This window comes from Blennius ocellaris, assembly GCF_963422515.1.
Source record: "Blennius ocellaris genome assembly, chromosome: 10".
In the NCBI taxonomy this organism is placed as follows: Eukaryota; Metazoa; Chordata; class Actinopteri; order Blenniiformes; family Blenniidae; genus Blennius; species Blennius ocellaris.
In genome coordinates, this window is record NC_137659.1 from 6,291,487 (window position 1) to 6,306,221 (window position 14,735).

Here is a 14,735-nt window from a genome sequence, read left to right on the forward strand (position 1 = left end):
TAACAAGCACAGAAGACATGAAAAATAAGAAGTGATGTTGCCTGTGCAGGGTGTTGAGAATTTGTATAAATAATGAAAAAGCAGGGCACATCTGCTTTAGGCTTCTCGCATATTTATAAAAGCACAGATGTATTTTGGGCTTTTGGAAAAGTGCCTCTTACTCTCAGTCGGTGCACACAGCCACCTGAAAATCTGATGAAATATGAAAAACTGTGACACCCTATTCACAGTACCCATTAAAAAAGTGTTAACAGATGCATGTAAACCACATTATAGTTTATGATACAGTATGTATTAAAAAGAGTGTATAACTCCTTTTGTGGTCAGTTTGACACTTTCCCATTGGATACTGTTATGATTAAATGGCAGATTTAAATTCTTTACTTCTGCGGCTTTAAAGAGGTTGAAATGTGCCTCTGTCATGTACTTTAGTGAGTTCCATATCAATGTTTAATTGTGCAAGGAACACACAATTTAAAAATCCGAGCCATGTGACGTTAAAAAACCAAAACAAAACAGACAAGCTGTATTGCAGCCTTTGTGCTGTCGTAGCCGAGAAGCTGAGCTCTGTCTTCTAACACTAACACCCCCCCCCCCCCCCCCCCCCCCCCAACAAATGAGCGCCTCGAGTAGTGAAGCTAGTACATTTGTCATGGATAGAAAAACTAACGCATTGTGGGTTTTCTAGTTTTCGTCCTGGGATTTGTTGACAAGAAATATGCAGCATAATGCCCCACTTGTCTTCCTTGGCAAGCATAACCTCCGACGCCCGTCTAAAACACCCATAAACTTCAGCTGGAAGGTGCAACATGAACGTCCTCTGCTGACCTGTAGCCGTCGATGCAGCTGGCGTTGATGTAGTCGGAGCCCTCGACACCACGGATGGGCTGCAGGCAGACGCGTGTGGACTCAAAAGGCATGATGTTGACCAGGCGATTCTTAAACTTGTTGCAGGGCAAGTTTGCGCTGATGAAGCGTGACGTGTGGGCTTTGGAGTTGGCCAGTCTCTGTTTAATAACAGGGGAAAGAGAGAAAAAAAAAAACGTTAACAATAACCTCTGACCTTAAGTAAACAAACTCGATGCTGGATTCCGGACATGCGGCTGATTTCTGACAGTTTCTCGACTCTCTGGATATTTGAGGTATCTGTCAATAGGTGCAACTAAGCACAGCAGACTTATCTCCCTCGGAGTCCCAGAGCTCGTCTGGAGGACTGTAGGCGTGACAGGCGGAGACCTGGCAGTGGACGGAGCACAGATGGACAGCACAGGAGTGTGTATGGAAGCTCTCTGAGAGTGTCTGTGCGTGCGTGCGCGTGTGCGCGCGCTGTGGCCAGACTGTGTGGGCATGGAGGCTGTGGCCCCCACGCACGCCGCAATCATTCTCTCACTCTTTCATTCTCTGGTGTTGGCAGGAGCGTAGATGCTATTATCACTTCAAACAGAATGGATCATGGTCATAAGAGGGCTAATGGCAGAGCCGCGCTGGGAGGAAAGTGTGTAACGACATCACAGTCGATGGCTATTGACAGAAGGTGTGCGTGTGACCGCGACCTTGGAACGCCGGCCCGTGTGTATGCGCGAGCGTCAGTCATTTTTTTGTTGACGTGTTTGTGTTTGCGTGCGTTTTGCCCTGGTCCATTTGTCCCTCAAACGTGTGTCTGTGGCGGAGTGTGTCTGTACGTGTGTTTGTGTGTACGTGTACTGAAGCCGCCGCCCAAGCTGTCTCAGCACCAGTGTCACCCAGATAAATCCCTGTGTACCGGCTCATCTCGTGCATTGATTATTCCTGGCGCGGATGTGCGGGATATGCCGTAAAACTTGGAAGAGCAGCGACACTACTGACAGACTTTACAACTGTTTTAACAAAGTTAATTAATTAAAGAACAAGTGGATGTTTTAGGAAAAAACTTTGAAATATGAGTAGAATGGCACGGAAGTAAAGTTAAAATAGGAAACATAAATTGACTTCCAGGCAGTCAAGGGCAATGTTTAACCAGATATGACACTGAGGTGCTCGTGAAGTAAAAGGCTCTGCGACGGACTGGGGATGTTCTGTTATGTTCTGCCACGTGATGATTTTAGATAGACCCAGGTGAGTTTTGGGTGTGAACATGACGCTCGGTGTACGAAGGGAGTGTGTGTGTGAAAGCACTCCACAAATTTGACCTCAAAAAGTTCCTGTAATCTGATGTGCACCAACACAATTCTTTCCAACCGCAGCCTCGCTTCACTGTAAAACTGCCTTTTCACCGAGCGAAACACGCAAAGGGGGACCCAGGAATAAAACCTGACATCCAGTGTAAAAATTTGCCCTGATCAAGTAGTAAACATTAAACTTTTTTCCCGAAATATTACACACATGCTATTTGTGATATTTTCAATAAAACTGAACTATCTGGACCAAAAATGTGTCCAGATACCTTCATATGCCCAGTATTGAGTAAAAATATATGTATTTAAATTATTGTTATCAAAAATGTTTTTATGTTCACTTAATTTTCCTGATTACTTTGGCCTGTAATATCTGCACTGTGCCTTTACACTGACCGATCACTCCCACGATGCATCACTTGCAGAACATATGAAATAGGCACAAGGATAGTTTGTCTCGCTTTTCACCTTATAAAATATATTGTGAATTATTTATTGCATTTATCGATTCATTGAACAACCTTTTGGTCTGTAGCAAACATACACTATGCTCCACACTAACCGCTACTTAAGCAAATTAAGAAAATAAGTCTTTTAACAAACTTTTTATTTTTAAACAGCCATCTCTTATAATAGGAAACACAATGTCCAGGCTTTATATCAAATAAAGCCCTAACTGCTGCTCTGAATCTGTTATCAGTGTTATCGAGTTTTCTCTCAGTCATGCCTCCTTGAGTTTTCCCTGTCAGACGTTACATTGAGACCTTTCCCTGCGATCCAGTCACGTCTTCGCCATTTCAAACGTGTTGCTCACATAATACAACGATGGATGGTTTTTAATGTGTTGGGTTGAAATCAACAGTGATACAATCACATAAAACAAACATCCATAAACAAACATCAAAGTGATCAAAATACCTTGGAATACACATTAGATAGATAGATAGCGCTCCTTACCCTTTTTCGAGCATGTTAGTTAAATGTGTGTGTGTGTGTGTGTGTTGATTTATGTATGAGATTGCACGTGTGAGAAATACTCTATACCTGAAATGAATTAATAAAAGACAGATTATAGATAGATAGAGATAGATATACTATGTGTGTGTATTTTATGTATCTTTTGACATGTCTGGAATAAAAGAAATTTACCAAGTACAAATTGTTAACCAATGAGGATAAAGGTGAATAAAACCATTAAAGTGATGTGCAGATCCATGGAAAGAAAGGGTCATAAGTGAATAATTACTATCCACCAGCCATTCCTGCAACCTGAAAACCTGATTCCCGTCACCTGCGACGTGTGCTCCACCCACCTTGAACTCCAGCTCCATCGCAGTGACCGTCTCGCCGGACGGGGGCTGGGTGAGTTTCTGGATGTGGGCGTACAGGTTGCGCGCCGGCACCTCGGTGTTGCCGCAGGTGGCGGCCTCCAGGAGGGCCTCGTGGATGAAGATGTACTGGTCCTCGGTCTGGACCATGTAGTTCCTCTGGGCGCGCATGCACGTCACGTGTCCATAGATGTCTACAGACTTCTCGTGCTTCATGCGCTCCAGCATGGCATCGATCACAATGAAGCAGCCAGTTCTGCCCACACCGGCGCTGTCAGAGAGGAGGGGGAAAAAAAAGATGAGTTATGGAGTTATTTTGGTGGCCAATGCTGCAAGTGTCCTCAAATATGTTGGCCAGGGAAGAAAATATTGAGCTGTGAGTGTGCAGATCATACAGGATCTGTATATGAGACATAGGAGTTAGCTGCTAAATATCAACAGAAAATATCCTCAAAATATTTCCAGAAAATATTCCTTTTTTGCCTTGATCACTGATTATGGTAACATTAAAAGCTGACTGTTTAAAGCTATGATTCACCATGTCATTATATACAGAATAATAACTGCAGTCAGTTCTAGTCCTAAATGGACCCACACTCTTATTGTACATTTTTCAATGTGATCAGTTTATCCCTACATCAGCGACGTCAAACATACGGTCGCTCCAATCCGACCAATGAACCAAGCAAATGTTGTCAGAGAGAATTTGTAAAATGCAACAGCTTGACATGTTATTTGGACATTTCACTGTATTTTGCACCAGAAAGTTTGATTAACATTAGCTTTATGTTGATTTTTGGAAATAATTGTTCAGGTTTGGAAAAATATGGACATTTTCAGAACAAATAATCTGCACTACAACAAAGAACATTTTTAAAGTTTACATTTATTATGGCACTAGTTTGGCGATCCAGCCCAAGATGAAATTGTCTCCTGAAACAAAATAACATCAAACCTTCCAGTTTAATTGTTTACGCCTGAGAGAATCACAGCTTAAGAAACTAGTTGTTGCAGACTGTTATTGTTAAAGCACCTTTAGAGCTTAATACCTGACATGTAACACAGAATCATGAGAATCAAGAGTAATGTGGCTACAACTCTGGCCAGATTTATATTTTTGTTTCCATTCATTTTAAGTCAATGACAACATCTCAGACATCCGCTATCGTTCTCACCAGCACCGAAGACGACACTTCCATGTGTGTAAGCCCTTTTTTCATTCCAGATATCTACGAGTCAAAACTGTAATGGATGATATAAGCGTTTACACTTCGACATTGCACAGTCACAATTTGAGATATCTCCACTTGGAGATATGTCCATCCAGGGTTTAAGTGCAGATATCTGAAGCTGGAATTGCAACTCGTCGAAATGTAATTCCAGATATCTGCAATTAGGGCTTTAACTAGGCCAAATGACAACGTGGATATCAGTAATGAGAATCATCACACGCATGAATGACATAAGTGACGTTTGAGAAATAACAGCTTCATCCAAAATGACAGCTGTGAAAAAAAAAAGATGACATCATCTTTTTTGGTGGAAATAAGTACATAAAGACAATTTGAAAGCGGGCATAAATGAGAATTGTATATTTTTTTTTTGTTGAACGATGTCTCTACCCTTCACAGAAATACCTTTTTTTTTTTCCCCCCCCTCAATTTTAACGTTTTATCAATGTTTTGTCTATTGTGGTGCTGCTTTACCATCATTTAATAGTAAAACTAACAGAAATGTCTGCGTTGTCATGAACAGAAACTTAATAAAACATTTTTTTTTAATTCAACAGAAATGAGTTTTGATTTCATTTTTTTTTCTTTCTTCTTTTCCTTCATGCTCGTACCTGCAGTGGACCACCATAGGCCCTGCGTCTGGAGGATTACAGGCCTTCACCCGTCGTAGGAAGGCCAGGATCGGGGTGGGATACTCTGGCACCCCGTGGTCCGGCCAGGCCATGAACTGGAACTGTCTCACCTCTCTCTTCTCGCTGGAGCCGTTCTGCGGAGGGAAGGGTGGGACTTTCAAAGACAAACAACTGTAGGCTTCACTTTTCTCAGTGCAAAGTCACACTGATTTGATGAAATGGAAATCAAACTCAACGATTGAGTTTGGACGGCCACATTAAGGTGCTCCAAGGAGTTGATGGGGGTCAAAGGTCGTGGTCAGGGGCGCATGGCAGTGACCTGTCAGCTGAGAGAATTGAACCTGTAAACTTCTAGTCCAAAGCCTTTCGGTTCTCTATCCTCCGGGCCACCACTGCCTAATTACACTGCCTCGTTAGAATTCCTAAAATGAACCAAAATTACAGACACTCACATTTAATTAGTACTTATATAAATGACTGAAATTCTCAGTAAGTGTCGGAAAAAGAGGAGAAATAAAGGACAAACCAAAAGTCACAGCATCACTGGAGTGAACTCTATAAATGAAAGTTAAAAAGCTGAACAACAATTATAACAGTAGAAAATGACTCTTGTGGATAATAAGCATGATCTGTCCTCAGAAATATGAGAAATGACATTTTCCAGTGGGACCCGTTGCTCATGCACTGCAGACGCCTGCTGGGGATGTGTCATTCATGCAGTGTGTACCTTGTAGAGGGCGAAAGTGCGGACGCTGTAAGTGGCCAACTCCACGGTGTCCAGCATGGTGACCTGGATCATCCCGTAGGTCTCGGTTCCTCGTGACGGCCAGTACTGGTCACACTTCACCTGGCAGAGCAACAAGACAGAGCACACGGCATCAGGAGTGAACCGCCGCTAACATCGGCAAGCGAGGCCAGCGAGCGGCTTGTCGGATCACTCTGATTAACAAGGAGGGAACATTAAAGAGGTCAGATCAAAGGCTCCGTTCCGCTGTCCAATTAAAAACCGACGACTCGTTCTCTGCCGCTGTACCCCAAAAAAAGAGAAAAGAACGAACAGCAGTAAATCAGGCACATACACGTGTGCTTATATGTGTCTGCATTTGAAACAGGCTTCAAGACAGCATTAAACAGCCCACTTTGTCTTTTGCCACCCTGTGATCATTTTCAATTAGCTAAGCATCTGATGGTTTGCAGCCCCTTTGTCACGTACGCTTTTTGGCACATCTGTGATGACTGGACGCTTTGTTGTGGAGGGAGATGTGTCTAAAAAGGCCGGTTCTGGCCAGTCATGAGGAGACAGCAGGTCGGACCGCCTGGCTCCATGTATGCACAGAAAACCAACTTCATTGGAGGAGACCAAAGACGCTCCAAACGCTAGCGCCTCACTCCTGGCCTTGGCAAAAAAAAAAAAAAAATGTTTAAACTTTAATATTTGGAGTCTGGCAAGGTGCAATTTGCTTTTTGGAAGGAAAAAAAATATTGCTTTCAGTCGTCTTGCATCCAGACATTTATAAAAAAAAAAAAAAACCCTGCTTTTCCCAGGCTGATGAAGGCATTACTGGGTGTCACTGTGGCTTGGTTTTCAAATGGCACTGACAAGACGACTACTTCGGGAAAATATCACAAATACCAGTGCAGATAAAAAGACTAGAACACAAAGGAAAAGTTCATTTTTTTTCATCCAGATGATGACAGGCACAAGGCAGACTACTCCCTGGACACAGTTTGTTTTACCCACAACTTTATCAAAAAAAAAAAAAAAAAGGGAAATAGGCTTTTTTTTAATTCACTTCAGTAAGAGCAAGCAGAGAGAAACAACCTCAGAGTCACCAAATAGATGAAAAATAACAGGACAAAACAGGAGAAATCTTCGCTTTGAGGTACGACTGCGAACCAATACACCACCATTGCAGGATATGTAATATTCTGATATGTTATTAAATCGTCTTTTTCAATCCAGAATGTATCACCAAAATTGATTAAATTAGGAAAATACTTGAACACTGAAGTCAATATGCTGTAAGTGTGGAAGCATCTGAATAAACAAATCTTTCCGATGATGATGAGATTTGTTTCTGAACAATCTCTCTTCAGAAAATCACAATCAAGCCTTGTTCAGAAGTTGTTTACAGGTTTAGCCGAGGTGATGACTCACATCATTATTCTCTCTCGCACGCGCACGCACGCACACAGTATAGGTAGCTGGCAGCTCCTCGTGGGTGCATTTTTCTTTCTCGCTGGATATTTTCAAGTCTGAAATCTCGTCTGGAAACACTTCGACCGAGCATCCCGAAGCCAAACCAATTTTCAGTCACTTTAAAAGGCCACCTGAGTTAGCAGGGAAACCAAACAACTAAACGCTGCAAAAAAAAAAAAAAAAAAAAAATCAGTGGAAGCTCGGCAAAGCTCCAGTTCTCCATGAAGGAAGTGAACAAACGCAGGAGCTGTTTTAATGTCAGAACTGCTGAGACTCCAACTCACCGCTATTGATTTGGAGGACATGAAGAGGAAGAGATGTGGCGTGGGTAAGCTAATCATATTGATACTGCAGCGCCGGGCTGACATTTGGAAGCACTTTGGCTGTCTCAAGCCAGCTGGTACAAATTGACAAACAAAATACGCTAAAATTCACCCCCTCACATTTCACCTTTCCCCGGTGACAGCTCCCATTCACCCGCGCGGGCGCCGCTCGTGGGGAGAAACTCAATTGAGTGATGGGGAACCGCTTGCAGTACAAACATATGGATTAGCAGTCACCGCAGTAATGAATATCTGTGCTGTCTGAGGTCGGCTGCCATATTCTCGCTCGCAGACACACGCGCACACGCACGCACACGCACACGCACACGCACACACACACACACACACACACACACACACACACACACACACACACACACACACACACACACACACACACACACACACACACACACACAGAGCGGCTGCAGGATTCACTGTCATCTGCTTCTCTTTGAACCTGGCTTCTCACATGTCATCACCTGGCCTTTTGCAGTGGGTGCAGACCTCTTATCTCGACGCACACACACAAACACAAACATAGACACACACAAAAGTGAGTAATACCTCTGGTCTAATTTCAAGCTCTGACCTTTTTGGGTTTACTAACAGGTAATGATAGGCGCAAGAGGAAGCTGAAATTTGCCTGCTGACGGATCTCATCATGTTTGTCAAGCTCCTACTCTGCTTGGCAGAAGACGTCAGTCTGATGCCGCTGAGCGGTGGGAGGTTGACTCACTCGCCATATGTGTCTGAGAAATGGCACAGACAAATAAAGAATGGGCATTTATGTAAAGCAACTGGACAGGATATCTATCAAGAGTCCAGCGAAGCCATGTTGTCCGAATGCAACCCAAACGCTGTGGCGCTATTAATACATTTATATTCATCCTCAAATTGGCTAATGTGATCTGTTTGATGCTCCACGCTGTGGGATTTTTCTGGGTGTTTCGACTTATCAAATAATGTTGTCACTGCGGAGGCAGCTTAATCAGAGTGGCTCACCTGCAGCAGTCACATTTCGTACGTGAGAAAGTCATCTCAAAGTTCACAGAGGTAGAAAGTTTGAGGTTTTTTGGGGGATTTCCTGCATTTAAGATAAAGATTCAGACTTAAAAAAAAAACAAAAAACCCATATTTAAAACTGGCTCATTTTTTTGTGGGTTTAAGAGCAATCAAACATCAAGAACGGTAAAATACAAAGACATTAAAAAAAAAAAGTGCTGCTACTGCAGTGAACACACAGTGGACATGTCCCACTGATCACCTGACCTCAGTAAGAACTTCAGTACATTCATATCCGCACATATTTACAGCTATTCTTAGGCTACATTGTACTGTAATATTACACATTTTCAGGTTAAATTGTACTAGATATCACACATTTAAATTAATTAACTTCTATTTAATGTTTTTGATGCACTACAGGAGGGTAAGTGAGAAGAAATTTCAATTTCACTGTGTTTTCTGTACTTCAAGACTGACAATAAAGCCCACTTTGACTTTGAATGATCATTTCTACAGTAAAAGTTTTGAATTCGAATTATTGTCATTTTACAGGAAGTCCAACCAGGTGAATAACTGTTTTTGTTCCTTCATTTGGAAAATCATCTAGCTAATGATACAGCTGCTGTGTTCATGTTGGCAGTTATAATGTGTGATCTGGTTTATATATAATAAGATGTGTGCAGCTTTAAACCAGTTCAAACTGACCAGATGACCTGAATCAGATATATTTCCTATTAGAAAGACTGGAAACACACTAATTAGTACAACAGTTCTGCTATATTATATAGTATTTGCAAAAAAGGTGCCTGTTTTTTCTTTATTTACACAAAACAAGAATATAATACAGAATTACAAGAAATGAAACCAAACTGTGCAGGAGAGAAAAGAAGCCCATAGGGCTTATATGAAATCCTTCCCATCAGTAAACATTACTTTAATTAAAATGAAAAAAGGATCAAGGAACAATGAGCAGAGAAAACTATGCAACCTTTACTGTGGCTTCCTAGAAATAGAGTTTTAATGCTCATGAATCAGGACGTGCATTGGTTTTATGTTTTATATTTTTATATTAATCAGGTGCACTAAAGTCATGCCAAAAGAAAAGAGCAAAACAAAACAAAACACCTTGATTGTTGGCAAATCTATGGATGGATGAATGCGTTTAACATAAAGAAGCCAAATATAGTCACTTGCCCAATAAAGCTTTATGAAACTAGTAATGAAGTTGCACCATAGAATTATTTGCTCCTTTATATATAGCGTAAGATTTAATCCCGATTTAAGCCTAAACATCCTGTACTTTTGTCAGTGTTGGCGCACTCCACTGTGGAGTTTAAATGTCACAATGCAGATAAAAGGGTTTTGTGGGGTTAAGAATGGAGTTAGTCACCCCCTCCTGGTTCGGAAATGAAACTGCTGCCCTTAAAGTTCCCTCCAGCCTCTGTTTGATGTGATACTAAAGACGTTGATGCAGCATGATATAAGAGAGGGGAAGCTGTCCTTCTCTGGTGCGCCGGTGGAGAGCGGGCTCAGCTCTTTCTTTCTCTCTCTCTCTCTCTCTCTTTCCTCCTATAGTATTGGCATCCTGGTTGGTTTGAAATGTGTGTGTAGGAGGTGGGGATAAGCTTAGAGGCTCTTCCATTTTTCTTCAACTTCCCAATGCCGTGGTGTTTCAATTTCTTTTATCCCTATATATGTATGTGCAGCTGCGACTCCGGGATCAAAGCTGGAGAGCTTGTTTATCTGTCACAGAGTTATAAAACTGCCACTCAGACGCACTAAATATATGGAAAAGGCGCGTGTCCCTGCTGTCGAGCGAAAGTGTGATTAAAAAAAATGTCCTATCAATCCGATCTGTGCTGCGGGTTCTTCTCCAAGGGAAAAAAAAAATTAAGGAGAAAACTTCCTGTGCTCACAATTTGCCTAAATGATCGATTGTGATGATCACTCACAATTAAAACAGACGACGTGTTTTGAAGGATGGCAAGTAAATTAAGTCTTTACTTTGACAAAACAATCGCTTTCTTGCGGATTTGGTATATTAGCGCAAACTTTCAGGTAATGGCCCTCTCCGCGAAAACATCAATGTTTAGGATTTCGGAAGGATTTTTTTTTTTCATTTCATTTTTCTTTCCTGCAGCTTGAAGTTCAAACTTTCTTTCATTGGGGCACCGTACGCTAGCACTAATAATGCACCACATACTGGCAGGACTTTTTTTCCACCCTCCGCTCCGAGGCATTCATGAGAATGATTTTGACGGTAATTAAATAATGCTATTCAAATGTGAATCTCCAGTTGCCTGTGTGGCGCTTTTTTTGTGTGTGCTTTTATTAGTCTGGATGTATTTTAGGAGTGCACAAATGTTGTGGAGTGACAATCCTCTCTAACTCCAACTTCAAAAACTTCATTATGCTGCTGCGAGTCCAAATTCAGAAAGAGCAAATACTAAAGCTGCATGTCTATGAAATCTCTGCGTGATGTCGCAAAAATAAATATGCAGCAATCAAGCCGCTGAACTCTCGAAGCGGTTTCTAAATATTGACAAAGAGTTTACGTTATTATGAGAATTCAAATATGACCACGCTGTACATGTGCATAATTTGGCGGAAAATTGTTGTCGCTTTCAATAATGGGCATGCGTGTGTTGTTATTGTACACAGAGTCGCTATGGTTACTCCATCATGGGTGGAAAATAAACAACGGGAGGCAAAATGGGAAAAATGGAAAAGCTGCTGTTGTGCATTGCTTCTTCACAAACACATTTCAAGAGAATTCATGCAGAAGTTTTGAGGGATTGCTGAGGACTTGGGAGAAGGCAAAGCAACGTGAGCGATACTGTCCACAGACAACCAAAAATATCCTTTGAAGTCCTTGTGACTTTGATCAGGCTGACAAATCCCCCCTTTAAAGTAGGACCGGGTGTCTATATGCCTTCAGGCTTTGTTGGGTGTAAAGTTCCTCGGTGTCGAGCTACATAAATATATACATATATGTGTCAGAAAACTCCGTTTCTGGCCACCTTTCAACTTCCAAACATCAGCTGGTGGGTAAGTTGTAAAACTGTCGACTTCTGCGTCTTCAAATTCGACAAAACAGCCGTCAGTTTGATTTCAGGACTGCACCTCTTCCCATTCGTAGCAGCTCCTGGTTGGTGGGTCGTGTTACTCTGCAGCAGTACAGCCGAAATGGAGAGTAATGTGACCAAGGAAAAGACATAAATCCAGACCTTTAATTCAGCTGCTGCAATTTGCTGCGACCTACAGACTAGTAGAGCCTATTGACGATAAGGGTTAGGGTGCTCCAGTTAAACTGTACTGTCGCGGGAGTGTAGTGTACCTCTGAAAATCAGAGATTTGACCTAAAAATGCTTCCATCGTCCATTGCAGTTTGCGTTGTGCATTGTTCCATGAGCACATGGTTGGAGGTCGGTGGTCAGAGCTACTGAAAACACAACTATTTGAAAATGACTGTATGGTCAGTGGTTATGGGAAAGACTCGAAATACTAAAGAATATTCTTAATTGCTTGCTTTAATGTATTTTTATTTCTTTTAAAGTTTTAATGTAATTCTTTCGTCAAATATATTTCTTTGTAAAGCTTGAATATATTTCTTTTATTTCCTTATAAAGCACTGTAAATTGGTTTGTGTTTGAATAGTGCTCTACAAATAAATTTGCCTTGCCTTAACAATGACGCCGTTTTCAGTGAACGTTTTCAGCGACTGAAAACGACGCCGTTTTCAGTCGTTTTCAAAATGTTGCCGTGTAAACACAAAATTTTACTGAAACGAAAAGGCAAAATTGACGCCTTTCACTTGAAACGTCGTTGTGTAAACGGAGCCTTAATGGCTCATTGAACATGCAAGTCATGAGAACAATATGTTTAGTAAAAACTGTTTCAATCACTCTGTGTGACGTATAGAAAACTCAAAAATGCGAGTGGAAATAATAATAATAAAAAAAAAAAAAAAGGGGGGAAACGGTGGTGCTGTAATAGAAGGAGCTGTAGAAAAGTAGTAACTCAAGGAAACTGTGGTCAGTATGTGAATGAGACCATTCATATGACGTTCTGCTCGGGAGTTGTAGAAATGTGATGCTTTTACACTACAGTGCATCATAATAGGAGATATATGGATGTAAGCTATTATCAAAGCTCTTGTGACTGACTTGGCGGTTGCACTGCAGAAATCTCTGGCTTGTTTGCCCATGTGGCACGGAGCGTCTCCTTACCCTAGATTTCTCCTCCAGTCTGGTCATCATGACGATGGTGTTGGATCTCTGCTCCCACACCATCCTCCAGAAGTCGCTCAGAGTCTCTGGCAGAGGCCCCTGAGTGGCGATATAGGCATTCTGCTTCCTGTAGCCGTCGATGTAGTTGGCATTGATGTAGTCGCTGCCTGGCACGGCTGCAACAACAGCAGAGGGGATAGAACTCACATTACATGCTATAGTCATCTGCTCAGACAGAGAGGTCAGATTAGGATCATTTTAATCAGAATCCCTTTTAATCATTGTGCAAAGACAATCTGGCTCTGTCAATAACCTATGATACTTTGCGCTCTCTAATTTACATGTTATAATCAATGCTCGTCTCCTGGCCAAAAAATAAAGAATGCATACGCTGTGAGGATAACAACCTCTGTGTAAAGGATAAACTGCTGCAGTACAAAAATGTCTTTGGTGTATATAAAGAAGACATTCATCAACGAGAGTGTCAGTCAATGACTTGCAGTGGCGACATAAACTCGTACCGTCAACAGAGGTGAGCACCACTCTGGAGTGGTCGTAGGCGATCACGTTTGCATAGCGGTTCTTTGGCTTGTTGACCTCCATGTTGGAATTTTCCCAGGTAAACTGCTGACCTGGATCGATGGACTGCGAGCGAGGGGCCGGAGAAGGTGAAAAGAGAAAGCAAGCAGCAGACAAATTGGGAGGGAATGATTAAAAGGAAATGGACAGAGGAAAGCACAAAAGGAGACTCTTGAGTATTACATGGGTAAAGGGATAGGGTGAAATTACCCTGCTGTCAGTCATTCACAGCAGTGTGCAGTTGACTACAAAGCTTTCGAATGGATCATACACCCACATCATGCGTTTGAGGTTTTATACTGTTTTATGCAGTTTTATACTGTTTTATGCAGTGGTTGACATTGTGTAGGCCACCAGTTAACAAAACACCATACTGCTGGCCATATTGAAGCTGCTGCTTGCTGGATTAGTTATTTGTATGGCATTTGGTGTTTTGAATGCTAATGAAGCGGAAATCTAAGTACTTGTTTTAGTGTTTTAAATTAAGCCCAAAAGGTTCATCGTCCATAGACTGAGCCAAGAGGGGCCAAACGTACTGCTTCAATTTCTTAACCCGTGATCAGTGTGTTTGCTTTAGCTGGGAAATGAGGTCTGGCTGAAGCAGACGTGTTCTCCAACAAACATGTTCTCCTTTTTGATGGTGCTATTAAATTGCTATTAAACATCTTTCTGTGAAGTCACACGTCATTTCTTGTCGTCTTCTGTTCCCATCGCCTTTACCTGCCTTGTATTTTCGTTTCACGCTCTCCCTCTCGGCCTGACACCGCCTCTAACCCTTTCCCTCTTACGTCATTTGTCTCTTGGGCCAAGACGACAGCGGTCTGCATGCACATTGATCCGCGGAGATATGCGATGGCCTCCTATCCTTTTGCTAGATAATGTCACACAGTCTCTTGTTATTCCATATCGATCTCCTCCCTCGGCTCACACTGGAACCATGTCCAGTAATTCCCTGAGCCCGCAGCCCTGCGAATCCAGTAGGACTCAGAGTGACACCTCGGAAATGTCGACCCTCACTTGATCAAACTAAAGTACCGATGCAACTGCTAAG

At 42.1% G+C, this 14,735-nt stretch overlaps 1 protein-coding gene across 4 annotated transcripts in view; it reads right to left on the reverse strand.

The window, feature by feature from the left end:
• ptprfb (protein tyrosine phosphatase receptor type Fb) overlaps positions 1–14,735 on the reverse strand; it is a 189,074-nt gene that overhangs the window by 10,406 nt on the left and 163,933 nt on the right. For all 4 annotated transcript variants that reach the window (XM_080503638.1, XM_080503637.1, XM_080503636.1 and 1 more), the window contains 6 exons: positions 13,627–13,750; positions 13,106–13,281; positions 6,073–6,192; positions 5,325–5,479; positions 3,467–3,752; positions 829–1,007 (listed from right to left, as the gene is read on the reverse strand). In XM_080503638.1, coding sequence (XP_080359764.1) covers positions 829–1,007; positions 3,467–3,752; positions 5,325–5,479; positions 6,073–6,192; positions 13,106–13,281; positions 13,627–13,750 — 1,040 coding nt within the window. The remainder of the gene's footprint in view (positions 1–828; positions 1,008–3,466; positions 3,753–5,324; positions 5,480–6,072; positions 6,193–13,105; positions 13,282–13,626; positions 13,751–14,735) is intronic.